This window comes from Neofelis nebulosa, chromosome 6 (genome assembly GCF_028018385.1).
Source record: "Neofelis nebulosa isolate mNeoNeb1 chromosome 6, mNeoNeb1.pri, whole genome shotgun sequence".
Classification (NCBI taxonomy): domain Eukaryota; kingdom Metazoa; phylum Chordata; class Mammalia; order Carnivora; family Felidae; genus Neofelis; species Neofelis nebulosa.
Genome location: NC_080787.1, coordinates 140,998,905 through 141,024,982, shown reverse-complemented (window position 1 = coordinate 141,024,982; position 26,078 = coordinate 140,998,905). Strand labels below are relative to the sequence as shown.

The window sequence follows — 26,078 nt, the reverse complement described above, 5'->3', positions numbered from 1 at the left end:
CGTGTTGATCTCTGGTGTAGGCTGAATTATGTCACTCTGCCCAAATTCATATATTGTATTATTGTTATTATTATTATTCTCAAATTGTTCCAGCTTTGGCCTTTAAGAGTTCCTTCATGCTGCTGCCATACTCTTTTGATATGGCTTCATCCTTTTTTAAGCATTTCCTTATTTTCTGAAACTACAGAGTTTCCATATTTACTTTATATTTTCCCTGCCCCAGTTCTGGAAGCAACCACTTCCCTAAGCAGCCTTTTTTCCTTTTATTAGTGAGTGGCATTTGCATGCTAGGTGTGCACTGAAACTTGCTACTGAAGTTTCATTGCCCTTAGGTTCTCTCAACAGGCAGATCTAGAAAATATCAATGTCTACTAACCCAGGTATACACATACATCTGTCTTTCTCTCTTTCTCTCTCTCTCTCTCTCTTTCTCCTGTGTGTGTGTGTAAACCATTAGTTTAAATGGATACTTCTGATTCCAGTCTAAAACCACAAGGTCAGTTGCAGCCTTCGATGCTTATTTATTTCTGTTTTCTCTGAAAATAAGAAACCTGATTTTCATCTACAATGCATTCACCTGTTTTTCAGTCCTAGTACAGACATGAAATAGTTTAATAATTGCTCACCACACCCCTGTGAGAAACGGATTTATTAACTGGAGAACAGTGTGGTGTAGAGTTCTTTTTGTCTTTAGTATTACAGCATTCAGTCAAAGGACTGTTTTCAAAATTCACTTAGGTTACTTCTGTTCTTCTTCGTTCCCTTTAGTGTGATGATATTATGCATTTGTAATAAATTTAGGTCATCAAATCATATTCGGTTTGAAATAACACTCCCTCCTGCCCTGTACACACATCCTAGTTGACTTTATTATTATTTTTTATCTGGGGAACTAGACATTACCATGATTCTAAGAGTAAAAGTTACACTTAGAGAAGGCACCCCCTCTTTATCTCTACTGTTACATTCTCATTACCCTTCCTTCCATTCCCTATCTCCTCTTAGGTAACCAAGCTCTGTAGCTTCTGATTTATTCTGCCTACATTTCTTTTGCACCAATGGGCAGATGTATTTTCATACACCATCTTTTTTTTTTACGTGAAGGGTAACATCTTACAAAACACTCTTGCGCTCTGGTTTTTCATGTAACACTATATCCTGGAAATCATTCAAATCAGTTCATGGAGATTTTCCTCACTCATGTTCACAGCTGCATCGTATTCTAATAGCTGGAGGTGCCAGAGTTTATTCAACTACTCTCTTATGAATGGGAATTTGGGTTGTTTCTAGTATTTTGAAACCAAAACGATGCAATTAATGACCATGCATAGTACTTTCCTATTATTGGAAGTGTATTTTCAAGTGTGATTGCTGGGTCAAAAAGTAAGTGTATATGTAGCTTTCTTAGGTATTGCCATAGTTTCTTCCAAACGGGTTGCAAGAACCCTTTTAGATTTAGCCTTTTCCTAACTTGTGGGAACTCAGGTGTCTGTGTTTGGAAATGCCAAAAACAGGTTTATAAATAGATATCCAGATACTCCTGGGAAATAGAATGATTCAACTATTTCCTTCTAAGTCTGTATGCACTAAATTAATTTATTTACTGCATGAATGCATATTTGAATACTTTCTGTATGACAGAAATATTCTGAAAAATACAAAAATACTTGATTCTATTCAGTGAATAATTTGTATTTTGGTCAGGTGGTAGTGAGATGAAACAATATAAAGTCTGGTCAGTTGTGCAAACTCCCATGCTGAAGAGAGATTCTGGACGTTAAGATGGCAGAGAAAAACAATATTAGGTCTTTTTTATTTAATGTTTATTTATTTTTGAAAGAGAGAGAGAGTGACAAAGTGCAAGTAGGGAGGGGCAGAGAGAGAGAGGGAGACACAGAATCCGAAGCAGGCTCCAGGTTCTGAGCTGTCAGCACAGAGCCCGACACAGGGCTCAAACCCATGAACCGCGAGATCATGACCTGAGCTGAAATTGGATGCGTAACTGACTGAGCCACCCAGGCGCCCTAGCAATATTAGCTTCTTACAGAATATTACTCATTGTTTCCAGATCACTCTAATATCACTATTAATGGGGTGTTTCTCTTCCTTCAGCTTCCTCTATGACTTTTTTATAGAAAGCTGAACAAGATATTTATAGTTTTCCATGTTATTCAGTCTCCCATTTTACCTATATAACAATAGTGTCATGCTTTATTCTGAGGTATTCTTTGTGACTATAAAAACAAAATTCCCCCTTATTAATGCCTTGGAGAAAATTTAAGGACTGTAAAGGCACTGTTTGCAAAGAGGACCAAAGAACCTTCTTTTCGCAGGACACTTGTTTTACACAAGATCATTTTCACAGAACAACCCTAAGTAATAAAAAATTGACTGTGAGCAGGAATGAGTTTTTTTAAGGCTCTTTGATGCCCACTTTCTTACTATTCATTTATTTATTTATTTATTTATTTATTTATTTATTTATTTATTTTTATAATTTAAGAACTTGCATTTCAAATGTATTTTCAGGCATTTGTCTTTGACCTTTGGACTTACCTTGGCCTCTGTTTAGATTTTTTTTTTCTTTAAATAATAGAATGTTAGTCTAGTCCTTCTTGATTTAAGGAATAATGAGGGCACTCCTCAAGTTTTCCTGGAGAAAACTCTACCATTGTGTTTATTTTCCATTTGTTTACAGGGCATTTGAAAAAAGCCTACTTTAGTACCTGATAGGGACCAGGTAACTGTGACTCTAATGAATAGATCCAACACCATTTCCCCAAGATTCTTTCTCCAATGAGGTGTCAGGTGGGTCCTGAACAGTACCACAAGGAGCCAACCACGGACCATCTTTCCCAAAACTTCCCTGAGTGCAGACAAGCAACATGAATTCCAATTCCTATGAAGTTGGATAGGTGATGTAAAAGACGAAGCGAGTTAGAGGTTGCCTATGGAAACAGGAGAACCCAGCAGCGCTGTGCCCTGTCTGCAAGATGGAAGCCAACATTCAGTTTGAACTGTAGTTGCGTCAGTGAAATCAAGCACAGTGATCCCAGATTTTCCAACTGAAAAAGAAAAGTCAGTGATCTGGGTTTTTATTGAAGTTTAATTATTTATTTGTTATTTATTAAGTGATTTGGGTAGTTGGCTACCTGCATCACTGATTAGAATGGCTCACCCCCCACCACACTGTAGAAGGCAACTAGCATAAAATGTCAATGCATCTATTTGTTAGGTTTTCCAGTATATCCAGAAACACTAGTAATCTGGAGTTTCAACTGAAATTTTTTTTTGAAATTTATTCCTGAATACTTTGAATATTTTTTTGGAAACATCTGTGGGCCTTGTCTCAGTATACTATGGCTACCATTGCACTACCAGAGAGTGGATGGCTTAAGTAACAGAAATTTATTTTTTCACAGTTTTGGGGGCTAGAGGCTTAAGATCAAGGTACCAGCAGAGTTGGTCTCTTCATTTCTTTCTGCTGACAGATAGACACTTATTCACTGTGTCCTCACATGGCTTTTTTCTCTCTCTGGGTGTGGAAAGAGCTCTAGTGTCTTCTGCTCTTCTCATAAGGACACCAGCCCTATTGGATTAGGGCCCACTCTTACTGCTTCATTTAACCTTAATTACCTCCTTAAGGCCCTGTCTCTAAATGCAGTCACATTGGGGTTTAGGGCCTCAACATGTGAATTTGGGGGGAACACAAATTCAGTCCACATGGGCCTCTGGCTTGCAAAATCAAACTTCTTGAGATTACATGGGCCAAGTGCCATTGTCTAGTATGGGATTCTCAAACACTGACGTACATCAGAATCAACAAAACCTAGAAGTTTTGTTAAAGCAGATTCTTGGGCAGCATTCTCGCAGCCTCTGGGCCAACAGGCTGAAGGTGAGGTCCATCATTGTGATTTCATTCTCTTTCTGGTTTCTAGGAATTCTTTAGTCTCTTCAGGTATCTCTCTATTGTCCATCCCACTCTCCTGTGCTATTAAGAATTTAATAGGTTAAGTTCAGTAGGATTTTGCAGGGGAAGGGAAGCGAAGGAAAACAAACAAACAAGCAAACAAACATGAACAAAAAACCTGTGCTCCACAAGCCCATTATGGAACATACAGTTTTTAAGAGAGAAAATAATTATTGAAAACGTTTTTCTTTTATTATTATTGTTTTTTAACATTTATTTATTTTTGAGAGGCAAAGAAAGAGCACAAGTGGGGGAGATGGGTAGAGATAGAGGGAGGCACAGAATCTAAAGCAGGCTCCAGGCACTGAGCTGTCAGCACAGAGCCCAATGTGGGGCTTGACCCATGAACCATGAGATCATGACCTGTGAGCTGAGGTTGGCTGCCTAACACACTGAGCCACCCAGGCGCCCCTGAAAACCTTTTTTTCTTTAGAAGTTGAGTGAGTTATCTTTAGGTTCTATCGTAAGTAGAATATGTTAAGTTCATGGTACAAGAAAACCTTTTTTTTCTTTAGAAGTTGAGTGAGTTATCTTTAGGTTCTATCGTAAGTAGAATATGTTAAGTTCATGGTACAAGAAAACCTTTTTTTTCTTTAGAAGTTGAGTGAGTTATCTTTAGGTTCTATCGTAAGTACAATATGTTAAGTTCATGGTACAATTGGAGCTGGATTGAGGTAAGAAATTCAACTTACCATTTTTAAAAAGAGTGGTATATAAAGAAAGAGAAATAATCTGCCCTTTATGGAATACGTTAACCTTATGGTTATTAGCATGTATTATATATCTGTGCCCTGTGGATACTAAAATGGAGGTGGAGAAAATTCTAGAGTAGCTGTAGACAAGAGTAATCAAAATGATTATGGACATTGCAATAGGGTTCTGTCACAAAATTAAAAAATGTGATGTCCTTTATTTTCCACAAACATGTATTATATGTCCTATGCTGTGCTAGGTTTAAAAGAAGTAGACACATAAGTTTGCAATTTATGCACGTTCTCAATTTTTTTGTGTGTCTTCAAACCTGATGAATGAATTTTACCCCCGAGACAAAATCCCTTAGGTATATTTCAAGTGATTTACAGTGGTTTTCGTGCTAGCATCGTGCTAGTCCTCTGATACATAACTAGTACATTTAAACTAATTAAAGTATTTTTGCATCTGATAATTTTTTTAAAGTAAACCATTTACAAACTTCTGAACTTTATTATTAAATCTGGTCTAAGAATTATTGAGCTAGAAATCTAAGAAGTACTTTATTATTTTTTTTTCTAATTTGTTTAGGGATTATGGAAAGGACAATGAGCAGTTGTTAATTGTGTTCTACCGAGATTGGCTGAGACAGACTTTACCGTACAGTTCATTTTGCTGAGATTTAGGAAATAACATTTTTAATAGTTGGGAAAGTATTGAAATAAATAATTGTGGATAACTGTAAACAGGTTAACATCTATCCTGAACGCTTTACGGGTACCAGTGCCGAAAAGTAAGGAACTGAACCCTAACAGTCTCTTCTACTTTATTATTTCTTGGCTTTCCTGTATCTTTAAAATATATTCCCAATCATGCTCTAAATTTGCTATCTACATTTTTATTCCCTTTGAGCAAATAACTCTGATTTTTAAAAATTCTGTATGTATGTATATCATCTTCTTCCTTTTTTTTTTCCATGTCAGTCCATGTACAGAGGATCACCGGTTAGTACAAATTTTAGAATTTTTAACTCCTGGCTTTTATAGGTGAAAGAGAACATAAATTTCATGCTATTTGGTAACAAATTTCAAAGTAAGTGCATTTTTTTAAACTACTGATCACAGTTTCTTTTAAGTTCCAGTCAACTTCTGGATGTAAAAAATAACCCCCACCTTTTTTTTTTTTTTCCTGTCTGGTATTTTGTTGGTAATTCCTTGCATGATGTCATATGTTTTCAACTTTAAAGAAATTTTTGATATTCACTCCATAGTCGTTTTTCTTGTGTGCACCTAATGAATGCTCCTGAGATTTCCACTGAAACCATGTGCTTGTCTGTTTCGATGGCTCACCCTACTTACTCTTGTGTACCATTACATAGGCATGACCAAATTGTACTGATGTCTAATAAAGTGCTAATTATTGCATAATTAGGTGGTCTATAATCTTCTGGTATGTTACAAGTAGAGTTTTTCTTTTTGAACAGATTAAACTAGTCAACATTAACTCCACCGATATAGCAGATGGCCGGCCATCAATAGTTCTCGGATTGATGTGGACCATTATTCTATATTTCCAGGTATTGAACTATAGCTCCCTTTGTGGTTGATATAATGTCATGGATGGAGGTAGCGGTGGAAATTTTAATAATACTCTCCTTTTCCCTACCTTGGAGATTGATCCTTATGTTAGAAGAAATGTGACCTTCACATGTACCTTTTGTTGTTGTTAGCAGAAGAATTTCCTCTTCCCTGCAAAGGTGTCATATATGTCATATATGGAACTCCTCTAAAACACTGTGGCATAGGTACTCAGTCTGAAAAGTGAGCAGGGCACAATGGAGATGAAATATTGGTGTATTAAAGAGCTTAGGAACATTTCTGCTCTCTGGAAAGGACCAGTTTTATGCTCCTATTAGACAGTAAGGGGAGAAATTAACTCCCCATTCCATCCAGAATAAGTTTTCTAGCCATTGGGTTGGTTTTAAAACAAGTAGACTTGATTTTTTAGAGCAGTTTTAGGTTCACAGCCAAAGTGAGCAAAAACTACAGAGATTTCTCACCATATACCTTGTGTTCCACACATGAGTAGCTTCTCCTGTAACCAGCATCCTCCACGGAGTGATATTTGTTACAATTAACGAACCTGTATTGACTCATCATTATCCTTCAAAGTTCATTGTTTACATTATGGTTCAATGGGCGGTGTACATCTCTGAGTTTGGATAACCATTAGGTTTTGTTTTAGTCATGCATTCATGTATGTAACTAGCAGTCGTGACTGTGCATAGAGTAGTCTTAGATGCAGTGGGAAGTACCGTGAAGAGTACCATGTCAATCATGCCCTGAAGAGCTTGCGTTGTCAATGATGTCAAGAGTGTGAGTTTAAGTCACTTTCAGTTGGAAAAGTAAAACATCCAAGGAAATGACAAGACAGTCCTTATATTTTTGGCCACCGTTAATTCACAAACAGATTGAGGAGCTGACCAGCAACCTGCCGCAGCTGCAGTCCCTGCCTGGCAGCACATCCTCTGTGGACAGCATGGTCAGCGCGGAGACCGCCAGCCCCCCGAGTAAGCGGAAGGTGGCCACCAAGATCCAAGGAAATGCTAAGAAGGCTTTATTAAAGTGGGTTCAGTACACAGTAGCCAAGTAAGTGCCACGAGCTTGTTTAAATTGGAAACCCTTGAATAATTTAAGTTACCGGTTTATTGCTGAGTGCACTTTCCAATATTGCAGAATTTGAAGAGACATTTGAGTGAAGGGTTTACTTCCGGTTGTTGCATTCTTTCCTTGATTTAAAATATCAACAGAAACATCATTAATACTCTAGGAAAGTGCTGTCATCAAACGAATTCCTTCATTATTCATGTGATTGAGCCCAATTAACTGTTTTTTAACAACTACACTTTGATAATGTGAGGGCTAATCTATTTAGGTCATTGTTTGGACTGACTATTTCTTTTTTTTTTTATGTCTATTACTTTTGAGAGAGAGAGCATGAGAGCGAGTGGAGAGGGAAGACAGAGAGAAAGAGTCCCAAGCAGACCCTGTGCTGTCAGCACAGAGCCCGATATGGGGCTCAAACCATGAGATCATGCATGACCTGTCCGAAACCAAGACTCAGATGCTTAATCGACTGAGCCACCCAGTTGCCCCTGGACGTCCTGCTTCTATTAAATAATCTTTACGCAAATACATTAGAGGTTTAAATGTGATCATTTCTTCATAAGACTGTTAGGTTCTATTTGATAATAATGTGAACTCAGGTCCACATTCTGAAGTAATTGTATTCGTTGTTGTTTCCCAAAACTTTCTAGCAATTTTATCTTTAAATTTTTTTCCGTGGGTCTCCTCTTTTATGTGGAATATAGATTCCTTTGTCAACTTCAGCTTATAGACTGTGGATTTGCTTCTGGGCATGATAAATTTATATGTGTACATTCATGTGATAATGCTACGTAGAATATTAGTACTTTCAAGGAGTATCTCTTCATAGCAATTTCAATAGCATTTTCAATTGAGCAGACCAAAGTTTTGTGGTCTGATGTGGTCAGTGATAAGATTTCTTCACAAAGAAGTTCTGCTTTTGTATGATTTTCCTAAATGACATGTCAAATTAACTCTCTTTCTGTTTTGTTTTTTATGTGCCTAATTTTAATCTGAATCTTATTCCCTACTTCTGAAAAATAGTTTTAAACAAGCATTTATCATTATAAAATATTGAAGCACTAAGCATAGGGAGTTCTATTTTTAAAGTGGTTGAAGAGCAAAAATAAAAATTAAATATAGAGAAGATGTAATTAGTGTTACTATTTTACACAGTTTGGTTTCACTTTTAAAGTGTGTTGGTGGTTGTCTAATTTGGGATATATTTTTATGATTCAACTTGTACTCAAAAATTTTTTTGAAAGCAAAGCTTTGTGGCTTTTTAGAATCTGTAGTAGAAATGGAATTTTAAAAACCTGCCCACAGTGCTGGTATATTGTTTGCATTTCATTTACAGTGGCAATTACTGATCTCTTCTGCAGCTAATTGGGCAGAGAGAAGACATGTGCTGGGTAGGAAGAGACAAGTGACCACATGCTAGGACACTTGTCATGATGCTATTGCAATAAAACTTTGTAATAATGTCAATGTGATAGTCTCTTGCCCATTGCTTCCCACAACATTAAACTAATCAAAAATAAATTGGTTTCTCTTAATATTATAGTTGTTTGAAGTAAACTGAAATTGAATGCTGTTGGAGTTTTTCTGCATTGGTTTTGTTCTACGTATGGTGTTTTAGCTTCCAGAGATGTGCGGGGATCTAATAATAACTAAAAGTCATTCCTGCAACTTGCATATTTGTAACACCAGTGGAAGTGGTATTTTCCTTATCTGTATAAATGTTCAGATTTATGGATCCCAGGATTTCCCACCCATCAACATATCAGTGAGATCCATTTATTTTACAGCTGCATAAAGTGTAGAGATTTGGGGAGATGACTTCTCTAACATAAAAATTTTGTGATGAACCCATGATTCCATTATGCCTACCAAATTGTTGATAATTTTTCTAAAAGCTATTTTTTTACATTATCCTAGTATGTATTTTTCAAGTATTTTTTTAACCAGATATGAGTAAAAGACTTTAGAATCTATACCCCTTTCAGTATATGACATGTTTTTAAAATGGTAATCTGTGAGACTCTGTGGTCTGAATGTTTATCAGTCTTAGAAGAGTGTAGATGATAAGAAAGGGCAAAACATCCAGGAAACACCAGACATTGTCAAAACTGTATTCATTGTTTTCATATAAAATTTTAAACTATGTGAGAAACAAATAAAAAAACCCTTTTAGTAAGGCAACATAATCCATCCTTCTCTCTCTCTCTCGCTCTTTTTTTTTTTTTTTTTTTTTTACCAATGTACTATCCTGTATACTCTCTCAGACATGAAAGCATTACACTATAGCATATCTGATATTTGCATACCTTATTTTGAAGGTCTAGGAAGAACAATGGTATTTTAAGATAGAACTTAGTGAGATAATGAAACAAATGAAGATAGGTACATCCAGATCCATTGAAAATGACTTGAGGTAAATACATATTAGAAGTCAGAAATGCCTATAAACTGGATATACTTCATCATTTCTTTAAGTGATGTGTCCAAGTCTAAGTTTGTATCACTTCTGTAAGTGACATACCTAAGTTTTCCTAGATTTTGTATGTGAGATTCTTAAATGAAAAGTTTGGACTCAAACTTAAAACTTTTTAGAAATATCACCTACTGTTTTGATGTAATACAACGCATTATAGGTGTGCATGTGGGGGGAAAGGTGTATGTGTTCAACACATCATAGAAAAATAAAATGTACTGAAACTTCTAAAATTATTCCAATGTAGTAATATTTAGGGAAATATTTTATACATTTCTTTTTGAAAATATCTAAAACAATAAACAGGTTGAAGAAAATCAGAAAATATCTAATACATGATGAATATTTGTTAGCTAATTATTACTTACACCACCTTGTTTTGTTAAGAAATAATTTGAGGTGGCTGTGAAAACAAAAACATCTTTTTGTTATTATTCTTTAATTTTTTAAAACTATTTATTTATTCCTGAGAGATAGAGAGAGAGACAGAGCACGAGCAAGGGAGGGGCAGAGAGAGAGGGACACACAGAATCTGAAGCAGGCTCCAGGCTCTGAACTGTCACAGAGACTCGAACTCATGGGTCTCGAACTCACGAACCGTGAGATCATGACCTGAGCTGAAGTTGGATGCTTAACTGACTCAGCCACCCAGGTGCCCCCCAAAACATCTTTAAATGAGAAAATGTGAAAAAAGAAAATGTAGATGGAAAAATAAGATGAAGCCGGAGGCAATTGTACAAAAAAAGAGCTAACAAGAACACGCTGTCCCACTTGGGTGGGGATCTGCCCGTGTGCCAGACATTGGCTGAAAATATTATATGCATACTCCCAGAGATGGAAACTCTGACAGAACTAAGGGAAGATGCAAGGTTACTTTATAACTAGGGAAATGTTACAAAATTGTTTTGAAAATATACATTTATGAAGTCAGTGATGAGATCCAGTGATGCTATTTTTAGCATGTTGTACGCAGACGGAATGTACATTGGTAAAACAGGATTTCAAGTGAAACTTAAGTTGGCAGAGATAAAATTTAAGAGCATTTATTACCTTGTTGTATTAATCAATGTGTCAATCGTATATAAAGTATTTATTTGTATGAAAGTGTATTTTATGCAAGCTGAATGTACATTGGTAATACAGGGTTTAAAATGACTTTTCAGTTTGCAGAGATAAGACTTAAGGGCATTTATCGGGGCGCCTGGGTGGCTCAGTCGGTTGGACATCCAACTTCAGCTCAGGTCATGGTCTCACGGTTTGTGAGTTCGAGCCCCGCGTCGGGCTCTGTGCTGAGAGCTCTGAGCCTGGAGCCTGCTTCAGATTCTGTGTCTCCACCTCTCTCTGCCCCTCCCATACTCATGCTCTGTCTCTCTCTGTCTCTCAATAATAAATAAACGTTAAAAAAAAATTAAGGGCATTTATCAACTTGGTGTATTAGTCAGTGTTACCAGCCAAATATATCTGACAGCTCATGGAAATTTTGAGACTATAGTAAAAAAAAAAAAAAAAAAAAAAGATGTTACCTCTGCTTCATTTAGAAACAGCTATAATGAGACTAATGTTTTAAAAAGAGACTGCCAGGATATTTATCCATTGAATGTCACCTAATTAATTGGTCACCTTTAAAGGCTCTAGACTTAACTAAGGGATGTTGCTTAAAGACATCTTTGCAGCTTCCTTTTTGGAGCTGCCTTTGTATATAGTTGACAAGTTACAGATAGAAAAACAAAATTCATTGTGATTTATCACTTTTATTTTCAACAACAAAATATTACTACCAACTGGAATGATTCTTAATTATCACAATTGGCTTCAAATTAATCATATCCACCACAAAAGAACAAAGATTTGCTACCAGGGCATTGTCCTCAAGACAATTCCAAAAACAGAGTTTACAAAACAGTTTGATCAGGAATGCCTGGGTGGCTCAGTAGGTTAAGCGACCGACTTCAATTCAGGTCTTGATCTCATGGTTTGTGAGATCAAGCCCCACATCTGGCTCTGTGTTGACAGCCCAGAGCTAGTTTTGGATCCTCTGTCTCCCTCTCTCTCTGCCCCTCCCTGCTCTCTCTCTCTCCCCCAAGAAACAACCAACCGAACAAACAAACAGTTTGTTCAAATAATTTGACAATGTGTAAATGGAAACTTGTCTGGACTCATGTGGAGTATAAGCTCCTGTGTGATTGATTTACAGATAGGATCACATCCATTTGCATTTGTTCATTCTAATGAATTGCATACAATTCAGCCATATTATCTTGGTATGTTAATACCTGTGCATGCACAACACATTGATATTTATCACTGTCATTAGAATTGTGCTAGATATGGGGTGCCTGGGTGGCTCAGTTGGTTAAGCATCTGACTTTGGCTCAGGTCATGATATCATGGTTCGTGAGTTTGAGCCCCGCATCGGGCTCTGTGCTGACAGCTCAGAGCCTGGAGCCTGTTTTGGATTCTGTGTCTCCACCTCTCTCTCTCTGCTCCTCCCTGGCTCACACTGTCTCTCTCTCAAAAATAAATAAACACTTAAAAAATTAATAAAAAAAAGAATTGTGCTAGATACTTCAAAAATATACAATGATAAATTACTATCAGTTTTGGTGTTTCATAATTTTCTCTTTTTTATTTTACCAGACATGTTTTCTCTGAATTAGTTTCCTTTAAAAAATGTGCTTTAAGTTGGACATCACAATTACTGAAAAATCTAATATAGAAAACTCTTGCCATCTTGTTACCCTCTAACAATTTTGTTTTGCCTCATTTTTTTCAAGCAGCTGATACAGCTAACTGCACATCAGTCATTGTTGAGGATTAGATTTTGCATTAGTCCTTGAGGAAAGTGCATATTACCTATTCAGATTCAGAATGTGACATTATTTTATTTTATTTTATTTTATTTTATTTTATTTTATTATTTTATTTTTTATCACATTAAGGCAGACGGGAATAGACGTAAAGGACTTCGGGCGGAGTTGGAGAAGTGGAGTTGCCTTTCATTCGGTCATCCATGCCATTCGACCAGAACTAGTGGACTTGGAGAAAGTGAAAGGCAGATCTAACCGGGAAAACCTGGAGGAGGCTTTCACTATTGCTGAATCAGAACTAGGAATTCCAAGACTACTGGATCCTGAAGGCAAGTTGAATAATTGTTGGTTCTTGTGTACACACATCAACTCGGTAGGTTTCTGTTTCTTAACGGCAGAAATTCCAGATGATTTCTGAGACCTTTGTAGAGGCCAGAAAATTTTAGAAAAGCAGTAAGAAATAGTACCTTCCTGCACTAATTTTCTTTTGGAAAAATATTTGCCATGATATATGGGAGCAAAATAACAGCTCTGCTGCTCCAAACAGCACTTTGACATTGCTGGTGTCAGCCAGGTGACGTGCACCTACTCAATATAGTAAAGGGTAGAATGAAAGCTTTAGAAGTGTGTGGATATTAGGGGGAAGAAGAGAATCCAGGATAAAAGAATTACTCTACTTATATAACAAAGAATCTGGAAGACATAAGAGATTAATAACCTAATATCATATCTTTAAAATGTCAGCCTTAGAAACTTGGAAATGTTGATAATCATCCAGTGTTCTGGTATCAATGGGGAAAACCACACCAATGGTCAACTGCTATTTTTCATTAGAATTATCTGGCACCTTTTTGGTAAGGCTGTGAATTTTAAGACATTATGGGAATGGATTCAACTCCTTCAAGCCTTCAAGAGACAATTTTGATGGCTTTAATAAACTTTAGTAAACTGTATATATTGTTTGTCATATTGAAATAAACGGGGTAAAAGTGAATTTTCCAAATGCTGCAGATAATTTCTTATTTCGGTTGGCAGTTATGAATATTTCTATTAATGATGCAGAAAAGTCAATACAATGAAAGCAAGTTATTTTTAAAGATGAGGTATCAGAGTAAGCATGATTACCTCTAAAACAGGATCTAAGTGGGACACTTGTGCCTGCAAGGTTACAGATACCTACAAAGTCCTGTTTGACTTCCCGTGAGATGAAAACAACGTGGAGATCCCTTGCCACTTTGGGAAGCCGCAGGGGGCCCCCCACATTCACTAGGATAGCCAACAGCTTTCCACCTTGTTTCTGCACCACACACACACACACACACACACACACACACACACACACACACACACAAACACAAACCAGTAGTATCCAATATACTGTTCAGCTCAAGGAGAAAGCCACATACATTGAGTCCTCAATTTTTCCCAGAGTAGGCCAGGAGGAAGGTATAAATGGTTTTTTCATACCCACTCGACCAGAGAAGCTTAATGTTTTTTCTTTGATGATAGAAACCGAAGTTGCCCAGATGCAGGGCTAGCCCAGATAGAAGGTGATCTTTTGTTTTCCTAATGCAAACTACCCCCTCAAAAAGTTATTGAGCTTAAACTTTTTTAATTGAAAAAGTTAAAAGTATAAAAATTAATTAATTTTTGAAAAGACATTTAAAAAAAGTCATTTAGCCCACTTGAATGTATAAACTTGTAGGAATACAGATGAAATAGACCAAACTCTATCATAACAATTATTTTATGATTTCGTTTCATGTATACTTAAATGCACTTATTGTATTAAATCATGTGGTAAATGTTTTTTTTTTCACTTTTACATCTCATGAAAGTTCTTCTCGTTTTTCACATGTGTCTTCCACATCAGTGATCTTGTTGTTTCTGCAATCACCTTGGAGTCCTCCAGCACATTCCAGAATACATTATCACTGTTTCCTTTGAAGCCTTTGGAGTTGCAGCACTTTTTAAACTGGCACTGATAGTCCCTAGAAATTCTATCTCCCATCAACGGAAACATTACAAAATATTAGGGCAGTTTATATTTTGGTTTTCATGGCTTTTGTTTGGTTATATTTTTTGCTTTGTGGGTATTTGTAATCTCCAAATGTAATCACCTTCTCATTGCCTTTAAAAGAGATAGTTAAAAGATGATTGAAAACATTCAACACTTTTATGTATACAGTCTTACCCCCAGTCTAAGCTACCGATCAAATTTGTATAAATACCTTTGCTTGATTTTTACTGGTTTTATTACACTTAGAAATATCTTTTCAGGCTCTGTGTTTCCCTCAGAGTACTTGACTATTCAAAGTATAGTAATTTAGAGAGAATCAAGCATAAGGGAGAGGCTATCCAAGGAACTGAACATAAGGCATCTCCCTCTTTTCTAAAATAAAACTTGTGGGGGCAAGACAGAGCTTATCTATATTTGGCCAGATACAGTATACAGGCTCTATAGTCACATCATTTACCTGTAAGTGCTTTTTACTCCCCACTTGTCCCTGTTCTGAAATTTACATATTATTTATATTTTATTAATGACACAGAACATCTGAATAATCATATAGGATCTCAGATTTCTGATGAATTAATGTTGAGATTATTTAAATTAAACATGAATTACTTTCCTAAAATTTCTTAGTTAAAATGTGTCATGTTTCTGAGTCATAATATTCCCATCATGTATCATCCAAACTAAATTGGTTTCCCCTCCCTCACCATCTTGAAATATTAATTCTATTTTTCTTCTGCACTGAGGGCACTCTCTTTTGGCATATTAGCTAGATTTCAATATCGTTAGATTAGCACTATAAATAATGCTAATTAATCTATCCACATTTGGTTTGGCTGTTCCAGATGTTGATGTGGATAAACCAGATGAGAAGTCTATTATGACCTATGTAGCCCAGTTTCTGAAGCATTACCCTGACATCCACAACACAGGCACTGATGGGCAAGAGAATGATGTAAGTACTTTTTTTCTTTGAGCACTGATAGCACACTCAGTGATAGTGACCCAGATGTTTAAGCATGCTGCTTTCTAAAAATTAAATTTAAATGCATTTTTTATTTTATTTTGTTTTGTTTTGTTTTATTTTATTTTATTTTATTTTATTTTATTTTATTTTATTATTTTATTTTGGAATACATTTCAAAAGGAGAGCAACTGAGTAAAGAATAGATACCAGCAATTGGGGAAGAGGTTACCGGGAAAGATTTTGCTGGTGGGTATGTTGGATATGTCAGAGAGCATCAATGATAAATGCTTAGACGTGTAACACTGATGAATTAAAATTGAGGAAAGATAGCCATGTTGGGAAATTCATTTAGTAATCTGAGGATGAAGCAATTTTATATCTATGTCATTTGTGCTTCTAGAACTTGAGTCCCCATATTCTGTTCAATCTGAGAAAATCTAATTTTGACTTTTAGATTTATTATATAAGTCACTAGTCACAACAAACATATGGAAGTAAGGCAAACTTGTAAAAGTTCTAATTATTCACTGTGATTAGATTTTTTCAAGCTCTCAATAGTTTGAATAACATTTATACTTTTTATACTGCTCAAATGACATATGTTCATTGTCATAAAAAAGAAAAAAAGTGAATAAAGGAAAAAGAAAATTATTTGTACTTGATCTTCTAGAGAGACCCTGTCCTAGAGAAAAAAATTAATATGTGGTGTCAGTTACCAACACTTTTTATATGTATGTAGATGCATAGAATATTTTAACAAAAATGAGAATTATAGTATACATACAATTTTATCATTTTCTTTTTCTGTCAACATTATAAAAAAATTTCTTCTTGGGGCGCCTGGGTGGCGCAGTCGGTTAAGCGTCCGACTTCAGCCAGGTCACGATCTCGCGGTCCGTGAGTTCGAGCCCCGCGTCAGGCTCTGGGCTGATGGCTCGGAGCCTGGAGCCTGTTTCCGATTCTGTGTCTCCCTCTCTCTCTGCCCCTCCCCCGTTCATGCTCTGTCTCTCTCTGTCCCAAAAATAAATAAAAAACGTTGAAAAAAAAAAAAATTTCTTATGCCATTCTCTCCAGGACATCATCTAGATGTACAATAATTTATCTAATCTTCATTGTTGAAAATTTCTGAATTTTGCCATTATAAAAAATATGTTTATGAACAATTTTATAATAAAACATTGCTTTATGATTCTTTCTTAAAAGTGGAATTTCTAAGCTAAAGGGAATGTAGGTTTTTACTGCTTTTTGAAATGATTTTGTCAAATTTTCCTGTGGAAACTTTGTCCCATTTTACACTTCAGCCAGCACACCAGCATGCCTATTTTCCCAGACTTTAATAATCAATATTACCATTCTTCTCATTTTTTTAAGTATTATCATTTTTTTAATTATAGTGAGGTAGATTTACTACTGAATTTGAAATTAAATGTAAGATAAAATGACAACAGGGAGAGAAATAAGTGGAATTTTCAAGATGCGTTAAAAAGCTACCTGTCTGATTTCACTGCTCAGGTCTCAACAAGAGTTTTCAAAGCAGTTTGAGATTATCCTGAAGAGAAACCAGAAAAACATTTAATACATTTTCTAAATAGAAACAAGTCTAAGGTAGCAAAAGTCAAGGGCTCATAACCCAAAGTGTTCAACCAGGAGAAAGTATTACACTAATAGAGATCTGTGGCTTCATAAAAAATTAAGCAGAACAATGGTAACTGGCATTTCCTAGGTTGCTTGGTTGAAATTAATCTGGCTTTTGATATAACTATGTTAGGTTTTTAGAAGCTTATCATTTCAGGAAACCCGTTTTGTTCTTTGACAGGATTCAGGCACACATGTTGACCACTAGAGTAACTTATCTGTAGTGAGCAAAGTAAATGTTTCTAAGAAGACCCACGGGAGGCAAAAGCCGACTTTCTACACAAATCTTAGCATGAACTGACGCATGTGCTTTGGAGTCATTTGGGGCTTTCTGGGTTTTGAGAGTATAATCGAGTGTGGTTGTTGCTCTATCAGAAAGCATATTAGAGTTAACCCCCTACAGCAATGAGAAAATCAGCTTTTCATCTGATTTTCATATCAAAAGTTTTGTATTACCCAATTGGATTTATTTCTGATCAGGTTTCTGAGTCTGTACTGTTTTAATTTCTGTGACATTAATCATCGCTCCAGATGAGTAAACTCTGTGACTGGCAGCGTTGGAGAAACAAAAGGACGTGCTTTTGTTAATGCTCATGAGCAAGAATTTAATGCCAAAACGCTTCAAGATTTGAAAGACACACATTCCTGACATAAGCCTGCTAATATGCTTTACTCAAGAGGCTTTATTATTAAGAGATTAATTTCATTGTCTGGAAAATAAGTTCTGATTGTTCTTTTCGAGTTTTCTCTATCCCTTCCTAAAAAGAGAATGCATATGATTCTTCAGGGTTATTTCAAAAATTAATTTTGAGGAAAATATATCCTAAACTTTGCTCCTTTTTTAATGTGGCATTTGTAATGGGAAATCTAAAAATGAAGATTTTCAAAAAGAAAAAAAGAATTTTATGTTTTTCATGATGTAGGGCTTCTCTTTGCTCGATGCAGCTAAACGGCCACCTAATTCTATCTAGTACAAACTTTTTAATTTTATTTATTTATATTTAATTATTTTATAGATTCTACACATTACAGCTATTGATGTCATTACCTCAAAATACTTGGTATTTGTCTAACCAAGTCTTGGGAAATAGTTCTTTTAATTCGCTTTTATTTTGTTTTATTTTTTAAGTTTATTTATTTATTTTGAGAGAGAGAGCATGAGCAGGGGAGGGGCAGACAGAGAGAGAGGGAGAAAGTGAATTCAGGCACAAGCCAGCTTCCTGCTGCCAGCAGGAAGCCCAACACAGGGCTCGATCCCACGAACTGAACCGTGAGATCACAACCTGAGCTGAAATCAAGAGTTAGATGATAACCAACTGAGCCACCCAGACAGTCCTCTTTTAATTCTCTTTTAAAAAGCTTGGCATCGGCTCAGGTCATGATCTCACAGTGCAAGCCCTGCATCGGGCTCTGTGCTGACAGCTCAGAGCCTGAAGCCTGCTTCAGATTCTGTGTCTCCTCACTTTATGGCTCTCTTCTACTCATGCTCTGTCTCTCTGTCTCAAAAATAGATACATTTAAAAAAAATGTTTAATTGAAAAAAAAAAAAAAAGCTTGGCATCAGTGTGTCTCCAGGCTTCCATTTTTTGGTATATTTGATTGCTGTATCTTTTTCATGAGTTTATTTAAAGTGTATACTTTATAGATCTATTTTATTTTATTTTTTTTTATGTATAATTTATTGTCAAATTGGTTTCCATACAACCCCCAGTGCTCATCCCAACAGGTGCCCTCCTCAATGCCCATCACCCACTTTCCTCTCTCCCCCAACCCCCATCAACCCTCAGTTTGTTCTCAGTATTTAAGAGTCTCTTATGGTTTGCCTCCTTACCTCTCTGTAACTTTTTTTCCCCCTTCCCCTCCCCCTGGTCTTCTGTTAAGTTTCTCAGGGTCCACATAGGAGTCAAAACATATGGTATCTGTCTTTCTCTGCCTGACTTATTTCACTTAGCATAACACTTTCCGGTTCCGTCCACGTTGCTACAAATGGCCAGATTTCATTCTTTCTCATTGCCAAGTAGTATTCCATTGTATATATAAACCACATCTTCTTTATCCATTCATCAGTTGATGGACATTTGGGCTCTTTCCATAATTTGGCTGTTGTTGAAAGTGCTGCTATAAACTTTAGGGTACAAGTGCCCCTATGCATCAGCAGTCCTGTATCCTTTGGGTAAATTCCTAGCAGTGCTACTGCTGGGTCATAGGGTAGATCTATTTTTAATTTTTTGAGGAACCTCCACACTGTTTCTAGAGCAGCTGCACCACTTTGCATTCTCGCCAACAGTGCAAGAGGGTTCCCGTTTCTCCACATCCTCGCCAGCATCTATAGTCTCCTGATTTGTTCATTTTGGCCACTCTGACCGACATGAGGTGGTATATCAGTGTGGTTTTGATTTGTGTTTCCCTGATGAGGAGTGACGTTGAGCATCTTTTCATGTGCCTGTTGGCCATCCGGATGTCTTCTTTGGAAAAGTGTCTATTCACGTCTTCTGCCCATATCTTCACTGGATTATTTGTTTTTTGGGTGTGGAGTTTGGTGAATTCTTTATAGATTTTGGATACTAGCCCTTTATCCGATATGTCATTTGGAAATATCTTTTCCCATTCCGTCGGTTGCCTTTTAGTTTTGTTGATTGTTTCCTTTGCAGTGTAGAAGCTTTTTATCTTGATGAGGTCTTAATAGTTCATTTTTGCTTTTAATTCCCTTGCCTTTGGAGATGTGTTGAGTAAGAAATTGCTGTGGCTGAGGTCAGAGAGGTTTTCTCCTGCTTTCTCTTCTAGGGTTTTGGTGGGTTCCTGTCTCACATGCAGGTCTTTCATCCATTTTGAATTTATTTTTGTGAATGGTATAAGAAAGTGGTCTAGTTTCATTCTTCTGTATGTTGCTTTCCAGTTCTCCCAGCACCATTTGTTAAAGATACTGTCTTTTATCCATTGGATATTCTTTCCTGCTTTGTCAAAGATTAGTTGGCCATACATTTGTGGGTCCAGTTCTGGAGTTTGTATTCTATTCCGTTCACAATTGCACCAAGAATCATAAGATACCTAGGAATAAACCTAACCAAAGATGTAAAAGATCTGTATGCTGAAAACTATAGAAAGCTTATGAAGGAAATTGAAGAAGATACAAAGAAATGGAAAAACATTCCATGCTCATGGATTGGAAGAATAAATATTGTTAAAATGTCAATACTACCCATAACAATCTACACATTCAATGCAATCCCAATCAAAATTGCACCAGCATTCTTCTCGAAGCTAGAACAAGCAATCCTAAAATTTGTGTGGAACCACAAAGACCCTGAATAGCCAAAGTAGTATTGAAGAAGAAAACCAAAGCGGGAGACCTCAAAATACCAGACTTTAGCCTCTACTACAAAGCTGTAATCATCAAGACAGTATGGTACTGGCACAAAAACAGACATATAGATCAATTTTAAATCTAATTTTCTTAATGGAAGTAGACATTGCTATGCCTTTCTTACTCCAACCAATAAAACTGATAAACTTTTTCTCTAAAGGTCTTCCTTGAATAATTAGCACTCAGTGTATTTATAGAGAAGAGAAATGAATTAATATACCTCTTTTTTGTATAGTTCACCATTTAAATCGTTAATATTTTAACATGTAAACATTTATAAAATGTAAACATTGCCAAAAATTAAAACAAAACATCAAATACTAGAATACTAACTTGCCTTATTATATTTGAGCATTTTGATGCTTTCAAAAGTTATGACAATCTCTTAAAGTAACTATACCCATAAAATTATCATCTGTTTGTTTATGGATAGATGCCTCTCCATTGATTTTTTTCTTATTTCCTATATAATCTTTTGTCCTTGATTTATATTCTTTTTCTGTATGTTATCTTGTTTTCATATTGTTAGGAAATACTTCCAGGTTTTCCATCTTTTGCAAATTCTATCCAAAATTTTAAGGTAAGATGTAAATAATCTTGAATTAGTGACCTCTTTCAAACGTCCTGTATTCCATAGCTTACTAGCCATTCCTTTGCATGTATTTGCTTTTATATACACGTTTCTTTTAATACATTAATTCTGTTATTTCCTTTTCTTTCTAATAGAACAAATAACCTACGTAAATGTTATGAAATGTTAGTTGTAGCCTGAGCCACTCCCATGGACTTTCCCACTAATCTTTAATTATAAGATGGCATCAATTAATTTCTTCTTAATAACACTTAACAGCACTAATGAAAGGAAAAATTTACAATAACAACATTTGGCCTCTTTGTATGTGACATGCAAAATAAAAACAAAGCTAAAGATTTATTTTTATATTTTAAAATATTAAGTAGGAAATAATTACTTGAAAAAGGTAAGTACTCAGTTAGCTTGTATCCTGAGGTTTATTACGTCTCTTCTGCTCAGTATGTGGCCACATAGTTTAGTAAAGTTCATGGCACACGGTAGTGCTCAGGAATACTTGTGGGATTAATGACTGTGAGGTCTGTCCCAATTCTAAGTTATCCTATTTGTTTTCCATTTTTCTTATATTCCATCTAGGGCTGAGGTTAAAGATCTATCAATAAAATATAATGATGCCAACATTCAAATAACAAATTAAAAGTAACTAATTGTATATCAAATGTTAAAGTAATTTCTATTTCATGCCCCATGAATCGTGAGTTGATGTACATTAAACATACTGCAGAACATATAAGAGTGCCTGCGTGTATATTTGAGTGAAAAAGAGAGAAAGAGAAAGTGAAGGAAAGAGAAATAGTCATGAGAATGCTGGCATGAGTTCCAGGCAGGAATGTTGCCTGGAATATAGGTGGTCTTCTCTAGACAAATAGACCTCCATGTCTTTGAATGCTGGTAAGGTTACCAGTCGAAGAAAAGCCGCTAGACTAAATGAGCTCTGGGAATCTAAATATTGTTTGTATTTCAGTTTCCTCTTAAGAGGAGAATGTTGAGTGTGTAAATAGCTCCATCCTTCTTACCTTATTGCAATTTGCTTGACACTGGCCCACCAGTAGAAAAGTCATTTACTAGATGAACCCTAATGAAGTTAACTTAACATAATCCTTTCTCTAAGGTGACTTTGTGAAAAAATTTCAGTTGGTGAGAAACAGGTCATCGGAGGCTCACAGTGAGGTCCATGTCATTTCGATGATCCCCCTCGTAGCGGTCACGTTGGCCTCTGGTATCTTGGAGGTAGACCAAGAGCATTTTGTTCTTCTGAGCTCATAAGAATATGCCATTTGTGCTTTTATGGGTGTGATAGTCAACCAGTCACCTGGTAATAAACCATGCGCTTTGGTCATGTTTATCTGTTCATTCAAAAGAGCCATCTTGGGAAGAACTAAAACTTTAGAGCTTTGGGCTCCTGTTCATTTCTTTCTCTACTGACCTATATTACCAATCATTTATTCTACCATTGTATATTGAGTGAGACTGAGGGCTAGACACAATGTTAGGCTAGAGAAAAATAAGATAAATAAGGGGTTTGTACCATGGATGGAGGGGAAGAGACAAGTGGACGATAAAAAAATAGTGTTTTTCTAGTGAATATTTGAGCTCAGGTTGTTACAGGATCAGAGAAGTATTCTCAAAATGTGGTCACTAGACCAGCAACATTAGATTCACCTGGAAATTTCTTAGAAACACAGATTCTCAGCCTCCACCCCAGACATACCAAGCCAAGGAAGACCGAGGGTGGTGCCCAGCAATCTATTTTCAGAAGTCCTCCAGGTGATTGTCACGCATGCTGATGTGTGAGAACCGCTGGCACAGAAGAGGGATCCAACAAGACTTCTGGGTCAGAAAAATCTTTCTAGAGAGGTTGTGTCTGAGCTGAGCTCTGAGGAAGGCATTATTCAGAGCAAAATGTTTCAGGCAGGACAGGATTGCTTTTCAAGACTGGAAAGTGAGAGAAGGTGTGGGTCACGACAGCAGTGTGTGCCAATCTCTGTGCTGCGTGTGCCGCACAGGTTATCTCGAATTCTCCCCCAAACTGGGGAAGCGGTGTGTGATATCTACTCAGATGATAGTACAGCACTAGAGAGGATTTAAAAAACATTGTGTCCAAAGTCACAGAGTTGGCACATGTCAGAACCAGAATTCCCAACCAGGTTGACCTGCCTCCATGGCCAACACTCTGTCTACTTTGCCACTTCACCTGTCATCAGCCGTTTCATCTGTGTCACAGGGCTGTGACCAGGTGAGCTCCTGTAGTTGGAAGCTATTTGTAAGTGTCAAGAACCATGTTAAATATGTTTTTGATTAATTTGGCATTCTTACCAGATAAGAAGTCTTGATGAAAAATTAGGATATTTTCACTAAATCAATAATAGAATGGCTTGCTATTATTTGTGGAAAAAATTATATAAGATCTCTATTTTTTTTTCATTTTTGGGATGTGAGTGGTAGCCTGGATACATTCATTCAGCAAATATTTTGGTAAATATTTATAGGTGCTGTGTTGCCAGGGTCTAGTAATACCATATTGAACAAAATAAATATTTTCTGACATCATGAAGCTTATGTTATAATCCTGAATAGCATTTTTAAATAATTCTAGTCCACAATGTTACTGTGGCTGTCATTCCTTGGATTCAGCCAAAATTAGTCTCATCCGGAATAGTCTTCTGGGCTATGAATGACCTTGGATTAAGAGCACCCCCAGGCCTATGTGTTCAGTCCTCTCCAGCCATTGCTCTTCCTGAGTATTTTTGTACTTAGGGCATTTCCTCTTGAGCACATTCTCTTAATTAAATTAGTGTTTCTTGAGAAAGTAATGGAGGTAGATAATTTCAATATTCAGCAAGATAATTAAGCTATTTTTTCTAGATTTAACTTTTGCCTCTTATTTCCCAAAATAAGTGAGGGAGAGGAGAGAGAGAAAAACTTTCAGAGACAATTGGAACTTACTAAATATTTGGGGCATTTTAGAATCAGCCAGGTATTAATCAGCAATTAAATAAATGTACAGTCATTGATGATAACGTAATGTCTGCTGGTTTCTAGAGAGAAGACGGGCTAATTTTGAAGGAAACAAAAGTCTGGATAGAACAATTTGAAAGAGATTTGACAAGGGCACAGATGACAGAATCAAATTTACAGGATAAATATCAGGTAATGTATGAAGAAGTGATTTCAGTTTCTTAAAAGCTTTTTAATCCATGTTCAGTCTTTCTAATGATATTAGTGAGAAAAAAATCTTTAAAGAAATAATATGTATTATCTTAAGTTTGCATGCAATTGTAATAATTGTCTGTTAAGCATCTAACTTTGGCTCAGGTCATGATTTTATAGTTCGTGGATTCAAGCCCTCCATCAGGCTCTGTGCTGACAGTTTAGGGCCTGGAGCCTGCTTTGGATTCTGTGTCTCCCTCTCTCTCTGCCCCTCCCCCACTCACACTCTGTCTCTCTCTCTCTCTCTCTCTCTCTCTCTCTCTCGAAAATAAATAAAAAATAATAATAATTGTATTTCTGGGTAAATAAGTAGTTTTAAAAAATATAATGCATTTATATATTGTAATATGATTGCCCTTGTAGAAATAATTAGCACCTCCGTCACATTGCATAAGTATTTCTTTTTTGTGGTTGGGATAGTTACATTCCAGTCTCTTAGCAAGTCTGATGACTATAATACAATATTGTTGTCTATATCCACTATACTGTGCTTTTAGATCTCTAGGATTTATTTACTACTCATCGGAAGTTTGTGTACTTAAATAGTATCTGTCCTATCCCCCACCTTCACCCCCCATCCCTTGGAAACCACCATTTTAATTTGTCTTTATGAGTTTGGCTTTTTGAAATACCACATGGAGGTAATATTTTATATTATTTCTCTTTTTCTGTCTGCCTTATCTCACTTAGCGTAATGTGTTGTCACAAATAGGAGGATGTCCTTTCTATGATATTTAGAAATATAGACATCTCTCCCTCTCTCCCTCCCTCTCCCCCCATATCTCTATCTCTATCTATCTCTATCTCTATCTCTATCTCTATCTCTATCTCTATCTCTACCTATACCTATATCTATCTTTATCTATATCTTTATATCTTTATCTATATCTATATATCTATCTTTATATCTTTATCTATATCTTTATATCTATATCTATATCTATATCTATATCTATCTATATCTATACCTATGTCTATGTCTATATCTATATCTATCTCTGTCTTTCTCTGTCTCTCTCTCTCTCTATATATGTATATATCTCATATCTCCTTTATCATTAATCCATGAATGGGCACTCAGGTTGCTTCCATATCTTGGCTATTGTGAATAATACTGCAATAAACATGGCAGTGCAGATACCTCTTCAGTATCCTGTTTTCGTTTTTTGGGTGTATCCCGGAGGTGGCGTTAGTAGGTCTAGGTTGTGTGTGTCCACCCTCCCTGTATGTAGAGCTCCGAGGAGGCTTCATGGCTTAGAACTCAGAGTCTTAGAGATGACCCAAAACACATCTAGTTGTTGTTTTTCTACAACTCATGATCTGGCAGATGTCACATAACAAAAAATCCCACCAAAAAATGAATTCAGCGCCACATTGAAAACTACTATAGGATAAGCCGAATTTAATAAAGGCTTGCAACATGAATATTTGGAGCGAGCCCATTAATGGGATCAGTTTCTATTGTGACCTGCCTGGTTCGACACTGTTGTACTCACAGAGTCCAGGGCTGTTGCTGCTGCTGTTATTCTGCCCACCCCCCATCTCCTTATACTGCCAGTACTTGGATTTCGGCTTCCAATTTTCACTGTTAAGACACAGAGTCTTACAACCGGTTTTCCCCACTAAATTGTAATTCACTGTATGCAGCATGAACATTTTCCTATTTAAAACAGCATCGCATTTTAGT

At 36.3% G+C, this 26,078-nt stretch overlaps 1 protein-coding gene across 20 annotated transcripts in view; it reads left to right on the top strand.

Annotated features, from left to right (window-relative positions):
* Positions 1-26,078, top strand: part of SYNE1 (spectrin repeat containing nuclear envelope protein 1) — a 490,159-nt gene that overhangs the window by 121,376 nt on the left and 342,705 nt on the right. For 17 of the 20 annotated variants that reach the window (XM_058735689.1, XM_058735694.1, XM_058735678.1 and 14 more), the window contains 7 exons: positions 5,644-5,664; positions 6,144-6,236; positions 7,130-7,308; positions 12,739-12,935; positions 15,469-15,578; positions 21,119-21,169; positions 24,224-24,331. In XM_058735689.1, the coding sequence (XP_058591672.1) occupies positions 5,644-5,664; positions 6,144-6,236; positions 7,130-7,308; positions 12,739-12,935; positions 15,469-15,578; positions 21,119-21,169; positions 24,224-24,331 (759 nt within the window). The remainder of the gene's footprint in view (positions 1-5,643; positions 5,665-6,143; positions 6,237-7,129; positions 7,309-12,738; positions 12,936-15,468; positions 15,579-21,118; positions 21,170-24,223; positions 24,332-26,078) is intronic. The other 3 variants (XM_058735682.1, XM_058735688.1, XM_058735684.1) reach the window with 2 other exon arrangements.